Source organism: Henckelia pumila, chromosome 4, assembly GCF_033568475.1.
Source record: "Henckelia pumila isolate YLH828 chromosome 4, ASM3356847v2, whole genome shotgun sequence".
Taxonomy (NCBI): domain Eukaryota; kingdom Viridiplantae; phylum Streptophyta; class Magnoliopsida; order Lamiales; family Gesneriaceae; genus Henckelia; species Henckelia pumila.
The window spans coordinates 138,199,447-138,209,061 of NC_133123.1; the positions used below are offsets into that span (position 1 = coordinate 138,199,447).

The 9,615-nt window shown below is 33.4% G+C and overlaps 2 protein-coding genes across 3 annotated transcripts in view; one reads left to right on the forward strand and one right to left on the reverse strand.

Moving 5' to 3' along the window:
• The first annotated feature begins 1,093 nt into the window (after positions 1–1,093).
• On the forward strand, positions 1,094–6,557 carry LOC140863086 (vacuolar protein sorting-associated protein 45 homolog). 2 transcript variants are annotated; one of them, XR_012143830.1, is made up of 14 exons: positions 1,094–1,353; positions 1,840–2,041; positions 2,221–2,300; positions 2,459–2,686; positions 2,852–2,977; positions 3,078–3,158; positions 3,243–3,384; positions 3,501–3,679; positions 4,502–4,657; positions 5,247–5,354; positions 5,436–5,557; positions 5,666–5,797; positions 6,013–6,129; positions 6,257–6,557. XR_012143830.1 is itself a non-coding variant. In XM_073266236.1 (13 exons), exons 1-13 carry the CDS (start codon positions 1,264–1,266, stop codon positions 6,071–6,073), a joined length of 1,707 nt encoding a protein of 568 aa, XP_073122337.1. In that variant the 5' UTR covers positions 1,094–1,263; the 3' UTR covers positions 6,074–6,557. The 2 variants fall into 2 exon arrangements, 1 of the variants encoding a protein (XP_073122337.1); XM_073266236.1 differs by having other exon boundaries at positions 6,013–6,557.
• Positions 6,558–9,268: 2,711 nt separating this feature from the next.
• Positions 9,269–9,615, reverse strand: part of LOC140867175 (uncharacterized) — a 1,762-nt gene continuing 1,415 nt past the window's right edge. The window contains exon 3 of the mRNA XM_073272252.1: positions 9,269–9,615. This exon is cut by the window's right edge and continues 369 nt beyond it. The gene's annotated coding sequence lies outside the window, so the exon portion shown is untranslated.

The window sequence follows — 9,615 nt, forward strand, 5'->3', positions numbered from 1 at the left end:
AGTGTATTGACTCGTATGATTATCAAATTTAGGCCCCGTTTGGTTTCAAAAGCTTGACCAAAAAAGCATTTTTTAAAGTGCTTTTCATTTAATAAAGTGTTTGGTTGACCATAAAAGTGCTTAAATAAGCACTTTTTTAAGTCAAAATTAGAGCTTTTTCAAAAGCAAAAAATTATAGCTTTAAAAAGTGTTTTTTTTTAAAAAAAAATGTCTACCAAATCCAAACGGGGCCTTAAATTGATATAGGTTATATGGCTCGACATGATTTTGGCTTTATTTTGTACCTTACGAAAACTTGTAAATTTTTTTTAAAAAATGGAAAGTTATTTTGTTTAATTTGTACTAGCTTTGATTTATTCATTTAGTAAAAATTATTTCCTTCGGTTTTTTTAAACAAAAAATTTGGTTCACTTTCAATAAACTTAAAGCATAAGTTTTTACTTTGAATATGAGTGTAATGTAAGACTTTATACATATATTTTAAAGGGTTGACCTCGAAGGGGACTTCATCTCACATGAATCAGAGGCTCATTGGCTCATGCGGGGGTTAAATCGAGATATGTGCACGAGCGGCAGAGACCTGAGGAAGGGAACAACATGACCAATCCCAGAGCATACCCCACATTAATATTTCAGTACGAAATATGCTCCACACGGGGATCGAACCAGCAACGTTGGAAAATTTATTCCCACGTCAACTTAGGCCTTACCAACTCGTCTATACCTCTGTGGGCGATTTTATGCATATATTATATTTAAGTCGTAAGAGTGAGAGATAGGAGTGAACATTAATTTGGCTAAACGAATTAACAGTCAATCGAGTTGATTATTCAGAACACAAAATCTTATGTGAGACGATATCTTTAATAAATTTTGTTAGCCGAATTATTCAGAAATTCGGTTTTAATTTTAAAAAAATATTGACTAAATCAATTGGTTCATTTTGGTTTTTTATTTAAAATTCGGTAAAAAGTTTTTTTTTTTTTTTATAAAATCTGTCAAGTCGGTTCGATTGTGGGGAAAAAAATCGGCTCGGTTCGATTATTTTTTCTGAGATTGCACACGCTCCCATATGTGACCGACAATGTTAAAACGACATCGTGTGCTACCCTTCGACAACTATTCTTCCTTCGTTCCCGTGGTCTTCCGTCTGCAGCTCTCTCTTCTCTAAACATTGTCATTGATTTAAACCTCACCCAAGATCGTTGCATACGCTTCATCAGATCGCAATACAGGGCATTTCGATTGTATGAATTGGCAAAAATGGTGCTGATTACGGTGGCTCGAGACTACATCAATCGCATGTTACAAGATATTTCGGGAATGAAAGTTATAGTTTTAGACTCTCATACGGTGATTATTTCTTCTGTTCGTGCTGTTTATCGCTCAGTTGCGCCTTTTATATTCATTATTTGGTTTTAGTGAATTATTTAGCTCTCGATTATTTAAGGGTTATTTAAGGGGCAGCTTATGGTCACGCATTTCATTGAAATTAGCTTTTAATGACTTGATTCATGGTGAATTACGATTAAAGTGTGAGTATTGGCTGAGTGCTTATGTGTGGAGGAAATTATTTAGTAGTTGTATCATGTATGCTGGAAATGGGCGTAATTAACCAATGACAGTTTGTGATTTGGAACTTGGATTCTTTTTCTCGATTTCCGTATAATGTGCAAGGAAACAAATTTTAAACAAACATTAAGCTTGATGAGCTGATCGAAGTATGTATGCAATATGGAAGTCTGTCTCTTTTATCTTCATATTTCAGCGCAATTCAGTAATGTTCTCCTAGCCCATGGTGTGTTGTTTATATATTTTGGGTTCTGTAACGAATTGCAGGTTAGCATTGTAAGTGTTGTATATTCACAATCAGAGCTTTTACAAAAAGAAGTGTTTCTGGTGGAACTCGTGGATTCCATTTCCATGTCAAAGGAACCCATGTCACACCTTAAAGCTGTTTATTTTCTTCGTCCAACTTCCGAAAATATTCAACACATTAGGCGTCAGCTGGCTACTCCTAGATTTGGGGAATATCACCTCTGTAAGATATCTATTTATTTATTATATTAATGTGTTATATAAATATCTTCAGTTTCTTCAGTTTTTACCGTTTGTCAATATTGGAATTTAAGTTGTGATATCCTTAAGGGCAAACAACTTTTACCAAAGGCGCAATTGAACGAGTGGTTGAAGTTCCTTGATTTTTTTTATGTTGTTCAGTCTTTTCCAACATGTTGAAAGACACTCAGCTTCATAACTTAGCGGATTCAGATGAACACGAAGTTGTTCATCAAGTGCAGGTAACTTGTCTTTTTCTTGCTTTAATCTATTGGGAAGTTAGTTGGCTGGAAATATGTAAACTACATCTCTATTGGTTGAAGATTAATTATTGATTCTAGAGGGTCCAATGGCTTTGAGTTTCATGGGTGTACATTGCTTCTGGTTGTTCGATCTTCAGGAGTTCTATGCAGACTTTGTTGCTGTTGATGCCTATCATTTCACATTTAATATGATTTCAAACCACATGTACATGCTCCCAGCTGTTGTGGATCCATCAAGTTTACAACATTTTTGTGATAGAGCAGTTGATGGAATCGCGGCCATCTTCCTGGCTCTGAAACGAAGGCCCATTATTCGATATTCACGAACTTCTGATGTTTCAAAAAGGATAGCACAAGAAGCATTGGTAAGAATTGAACTACCTCGTAGCTTCTTTGAGCATAATTTATGAATCAATTATTTCCTTGGTTTATCATGTATTTACTGATTTATATTGGTTAAATTGTGTTGAATATGTTTTAGAAAACTTTTTCCTTAACTGATTTTAGCTTCTCATACCTGCGAACAACAGAAGCTGATGTACCAGCAGGAAAGTGGTCTTTTTGATTTTAGACGAGCTGAAGTTTCCCCATTGTTGCTAATTGTGGATAGGAGGGATGACCCAGTTACTCCTCTTCTCAATCAATGGACATATCAGGTTATGCTCTTTCTTTTTAGAAGGGGATTACCTTTTCTTTACCTTTTGTTAATAACTGAGAGGTGTACTATCGTAACTTTTTTACAATTATCATCTGTAGGCAATGGTTCATGAACTTATAGGTATTCAGGACAATAAGGTAGATCTCAGAAATATTGGGAAGTTCCCAAAGGACCAACAGGTTGTGTTCCTTTTCATGCCGTATGTAGTTTTATTCTAATACAAGCATGGAACTTGACCTTTAGGTGGTAAATTCTACTTTCAGGAGGTCGTGCTGTCCTCTGAGCAAGATGCCTTTTTTAAAGCCAATATATATGAGAATTTTGGAGATATTGGCATGAATATTAAAAAAATGGTGGATGATTTCCAACAAGTTTCAAAAAGCAATCAGAGTATTCAAACAATAGGTTATTACTCCATATTTTCCGGCACGATCTTCAATCTTATGTTTTGTGTGTGCACTCCTTTAATTTTTGGCAGCCATTACACCTTCACATATATTGATTAATTAGAATTTGTGCAGAGGACATGGCTAAATTTGTTGACAACTACCCAGAATACAGAAAAATGCACGGCAATGTTTCCAAGCATGTGACCTTGGTCACAGAAATGAGCAGAATTGTGGAGGAAAGGAAACTAATGCTTGTTTCACAAACAGAACAAGAACTGGCTTGCAATGGTGGGCAAGGGGCAGCATTTGAGGTACCATGAAATTTGGCTGGTAGTAAAGGTGCCGTGTTTTAATGACCGCTAAAAATAATTGAATTCATATGATGTACTTATTATTCCTTGAAACAAACCATAAGTATAAGATCAAATACGGGCAAAAAATTACAGAGTATGTTAAGCAGAACTGGCTAAGTCTCTAATATTCGTGGATAAGTTGTACCTGAGAACCTGGTGAGTGGCATACCAATGTTGCCGCGTAAACCAGTTCTTGAATTTAATCAAAAGAAGTTCACGAGAAATTAACTAAGGAAAACCAATCTATTAAAATAAAAGATTGCACCTGATCTATTTAAATAAAAAATTGCGCCTGGATTCCAGATTGCTCATGTTCATTTCACGCATGGTCCAAAGTTCTAATCATGTAACATATGAATGCTGTCTGTCGATTATCAAGGTTCCCAGGCAAGCCTAAAATGATAATCATTTTAACCTTTATTATTTTGATTTTCTGTTTAATCCCTCCTGGGAGAACCATTTGGTATTCATGTGGAGAGTTATTCGAATGTTGTTGTGATGATTATAAACATCACGAAAGATGGTTGTACATACAATTTTGTTGGTCGTGTGTTTTAGATTTTAAAATTATCCATTTTTTTCTTAATCGGTGTCAAGATGGTTTCAGTGGTAGTCTGATGAAATCAGTGTTTCCAGTTACTGTTGAAGTAAACAGATGTCCTATTTTGGTGTCTGCACTGTTCTCAGGAAAATATATCTCCTGTTTCATGAGTCATCATAATGTTTTAAATCATAGACAAGTGTGTACATGATTGTCTTCTGCTGTGTGTTTCTGTGCAGGCTGTCACCAATCTTTTAAATAATGAAAGTGTCTCTGACATTGACCGTTTACGGCTTGTCATGCTATATGCTTTAAGATATGAGAAGGATAGTCCCGTCCAACTGATGCAGTTATTCAATAAATTGGCGTCACGGTCTCCAAAGTATAAGCCTGGGGTACGTCTCATATGTTATTTACTCTTGACTTTCATTTGCTGCAGGGCGATGAGTGGAAAATTGCTACATTGTCTGTCCTCCATATCCTTTTCCATTGCCTACTTGTATACCATGTTTTTTTCTTTTTCTGGGGTGTGGGATTGGAGTGGCTTGTTGTTGGGAATTTCTTTTAATTTCAATTCACCAGTGCAACATCTTTTATTGGGTTGTATCATTTCATTACATAAACTTCATCAACATGGGCTTCGCACTGTTGCATGGGTTCGATCTTCAGCAGGAGTTTTGTATCATCCTTCTTGTTGAGTTGAACCTACTGGATTGTTTTGTCAGTCAAACCTTCCTGAAATATTCTATTCAAAATTGTTTTTTTTTTCCTTTCATATGCTTTAAGAAATGTTTTGGATACTATCTCCTGGGTTATTTCTTGTTTTACTTTACATTTGAGTGCTCGTGTTATCTTGGTATGATTTTAAGATTTAGCACGTGAGCCTGCATCTCCCTGGGGCTCAATTAGGCAGGAAAAAAATATACTTTTTTCCAGTCAATTGTTCTAAAAAATAGCATTACCCTTTCTATGTTTGTTTGACAGCTTGTGCAATTCCTGCTCAAGCAAGCTGGAGTTGACAAGAGAACTGGGGATCTTTATGGAAACCGGGATCTTCTAAATTATGCCCTTAACATGGCTCGTGGCCTCAAAGTTGGTCTACAAATCTCTCTGTCTTCCTTCAATTAAAAAGAAGTTTGAACATTCTGAAGATAAATTGTCATGCATGTTCAGGGGGTGGAGAACGTTTATACTCAGCATCAGCCTCTGCTATTCCAGACTATGGAGAGCATTGTCAAAGGGCGTCTGAGAGATGTAGATTACCCCTACGTTGGAAATCACTTCCAGCAAGCCAGGTGGGATTTAAACGATGTTCCTTGTCTGAAGCTGCATGACTAAAGTTCATTAACATATATGTTGTTAGTTACTGTATTCTAAATCTATACAGCTTTATCTTATTTCAGGCCTCAGGAGGTGGTAATTTTCATTGTTGGCGGGACTACTTACGAGGAGGCACGTTCCGTTGCCTTACTGAATTCCACAAATTCTGGGATTCGTTTCATTCTGGGTGGTACTGCAGTTCTCAATTCGAAAAGGTATCATTAACATAATATAATATAACTGAATAAATATATTAAGTTACCCTCTCAAAGAAATTCTAGTATCCACACGCTTACAAATTATGCTCGAAATTTTACTTTATCTAGCCTGCTCACGATACTAGCAATAAAATTTCATATGAAAACCATGGGAGCTATATCTCAAAGCCCTACACATCCGGCCTTAAATTTTTCCGTGGTAAAAAATGTAGGTTTCTGAAGGATCTTGAAGAAGCTCAAAGAATTGCTCGAAGCAACACGGGGGTAGTTTGAAATTCGTCTACTTTGGCCTCAACTTTTGTAATATTCAAAGGATTAAAATTTTCAAGGTCACACATACTCCAGCTACTGACGGTGAAATTCTTGTATCAAAACCACACACGCTTGTTACATAAATTGATGATGACATCTACTATTTTGTTTTTCGGTTAATCGAGATATCACTATGCTCGGCAGAGGTCCAGCCAAAATCAAGTTTATTAGACAAAGTTACCCGATTCGGAGGTGGACATTCTTCGGAAAACCATTTCGAGGTGCTCGTATTTTGCAGAATATCTGGTTTTTATTTGTGCAAGAAGGTTTTCGTGTAACAGGTGCTTGTTTCTTCTCCAACTATTTGTCGGAAGATGCCATTCAAAATGTCACGCGTCCTTTTAGATGGACTCAAAATCTTGTGCTTGGTAAACTGTATGACTTTGTTGGCTGTATTTTACCATTCACAAAATACTTAAATAGCTTCATTATTTTGATTTTCTTACCTTTTTCATTGTTTCAAATTCGTCTTTAGCTGTAATATAAACACAAAATAATAAGTCTCCGAAATATGATATACGTATTTGGCCTACAGGCATATGTGGTTTGATGATACTTCTTTTACACGCCCCAGTCGCTGTCATGTGTTGTGTGTTTGGAATTTGGATGGATATGTTCAAATTTTCAACGCGTTAAAGTAGTATAAAGCCCTAAATTCAGACACCTTTTTTTTTTTGTACGTTGATCTGCGAATCAAACGGGCTTATAATTTAGCTACCACCCATAATATTTGGCAACAGAAAAGTAGTATAAAGCCCTAAATTCAGACACCTTCCTGGTAATCTGCGTTAGACACGTTATGGCAATTGATTGATTCACACCGTGGAATTTAATTAAATTAATTATAAGATAATGATGTTACGGCATATATCACAAGCTACATTATTATAATTTATCAACAATCATTATCAAAGTAGTCCCAACGATAAGCCAAATTGTATAGAAAAATTAATTGATAATATTAGATTTTGGGCTCATGGCAAAGTCTCATCGTGTGTTGTGAAAGAGATTTCTTGTCTTTTGCTCTTAACAACTCCAAGTTATTTGTCTTTTTGAGAAATAATTGTAGTTATTAAATAACTACAACTTTTAGTAATATTTTCTTTTTCTTTTTTTTTGAAGGCAAGTTATTTGTCTTTTAGTAATATTTTCATTTGCACAAAAAAAGACTAGAAATTTAATCTATTTTACACTTGAAGCTCGGCGACTGGTGTTCTTGGCTACCGAGAATTCAGGTCATTCGTTCCTATTTGCCCATCTGATCATTTAATGTAAGTTTGTCAGGCCAAGAATTCAAGTTAAATGTAATTAATTAATTAACAAAAAAAGGCAGTAAGATTATCATGATTAAGACCAATACCAAGATTTCTTTCTCGTTTTTTCATGGGAAAAATGTCCGAAAATTCAAACTTTAGATCAAACGTCAAGTGGAAAAATGGCTCCTGATTCATCAAAACAAATATATATATATATATATATATATATATATATATATATATATATATATATAATTCATCGAGTCTAATTTAGTTGAACAGTAACAAAAAAACCGTGGCTGCGGTAGACTTATTCAACGAGTGTGGACTCAAGAATATTAACAAGAAACAATGATGTAAGTTACAACAAAAATATTCGTGTGAAATTAACATCTCAATTGAAGAAGAGGAATATGTATGCGATCGAATTCAAGGTTGATATTAAAATTTTAACTTAAAACAAAAGAGATATTTTGGTTTATAAGCTACAATAATTCAAACTAGCGATAATGCACACGCATTGCGTATAACGTAATATATAAATATTATAATGTGTTGTGTGTATATGATATAATATTTATTTTTTAAAGTATTTTATTTTAATATGATATGCATTTTTCGTAATTTGATACTTTTATGAGTTTTTTTTTTTTTTTTTTTTTTTTTCCAATTTGAGGTTGAGCATACCAAGATCAATTAAGGTACTCTTCCTTAATAAATAGTATAGATAATGTGAAAATTAAAAATAATAAGAAATAACAATATAACTGTTAGTAGAAACTTTCATAATAGAATAGTTGGTGTGATCTCTTTTTTTAAAAAAAAATGATTTAATATTTTTTTATTTTCTACAATTATGTAATAAAAAAAATGAACTGAGCAAATATGTACGCAAAAACGAACCGTATAAACACGAGACGCTTGATCTAAAGTTTGATATATACTAGTATATATAAATCTGTAGATATCATGTAGTTTATCCATTGGACCCTAAAAGACATTTATATATGAACCCGCGTTTGGCCCCAATTAACTTGTCTCCGTGTTAATATCGGAAGCCCTAAATCCTATAACATTTTTTCCGCGTTTGATTTGATGATAAGTTCCAAAAATATTTTCTCGTAACCCCTTCCCATCATAGTCTTTAATTGATAATTTTTCAATTGATTGAGACTCGTGTCGCACGACCGTGCATATATTAATGAATTGCAATTTCAGATTTTGAGTTTTTATAATATTAAAAAATATTATAGTTTTTGACGAAAAAAATTATAGTTTTAAAATAAATCGCAATAAACATGCATATATTAACTATGGTCTATGTATAACTTATATTATTCAATCTCACGTTCTTCTTTTCATATTATTTATCTATCTACTAATTATTTACCTTACATCAATTAAATCGTTGAATTTAAATTACTATATCACCCTTTATAAATAATATTATTCATATTTTATTAATCGTTAAAATAACAAAATGATAATTTATCATTTTATCTAAAATCTAATCAATCAAACTATAATCTATCAATCAAAACAAATACTATAATAACAATCATTTTTTATTTAATTTATTACATTATATTACTTATCTTTGTATTATTTATCACCAAACGATACTAATACGCCACCAATAAAAATAAGTTACACAAGAAAATCGAACCCGTCATTCAATATCTTAACTACTGCTGGCATGTAAATGATGTAATCAACTATTTGTAATTATAACGATAGACGCCAATACGCCATTATAGACCAATAAATTACCGATGAAGAAGAACATATATATAATATTATTTAGAGCAAATTAAACAAAAAAAAGCGAAAAAAGAAAGAAAATTATTTGATTCGACACTAATAAGTAATAACCTGAAAAATTACAGTAGGTACATAATAAATCAACTACAAATTAATTTCAAGAAATCAACAATAAGAAGAATAGCTAGGAGGAGAGCTATACAACGAAAAATCCTTCAAAGTCAACATAAATGGCCATGTAATTATTGAAAAAATGGCCTGGACATATCTCATTTCTAGAACTTATATATTAACAATTAATTGAACGTTGCCAAAGGACTATATATTATAAACAGTTTCAGATTAAAATTTTCACATAATTCTAGGAACCACACGACATATATAGGTCCTGTAATCGGGGACTGATCACAATATATAAAACTAAGATGCATGGTTAAGAATTGTAGGTTCCAAGTTGCTCATGATCAACTTGAACAAAATCATGCA

Coding starts and splice junctions, on each gene's coding strand:
- LOC140863086 (XM_073266236.1), top strand. CDS start 1,264: ATGGTGCTGATTACGGTGGCTCGAGACTACATCAATCGCATGTTACAA. Junction 5,558..5,665: donor AATCACTTCCAGCAAGCCAG/GTGGGATTTAAA, acceptor ATCTTATTTCAG/GCCTCAGGAGGTGGTAATTT. Junction 5,798..6,012: donor GCAGTTCTCAATTCGAAAAG/GTATCATTAACA, acceptor TAAAAAATGTAG/GTTTCTGAAGGATCTTGAAG.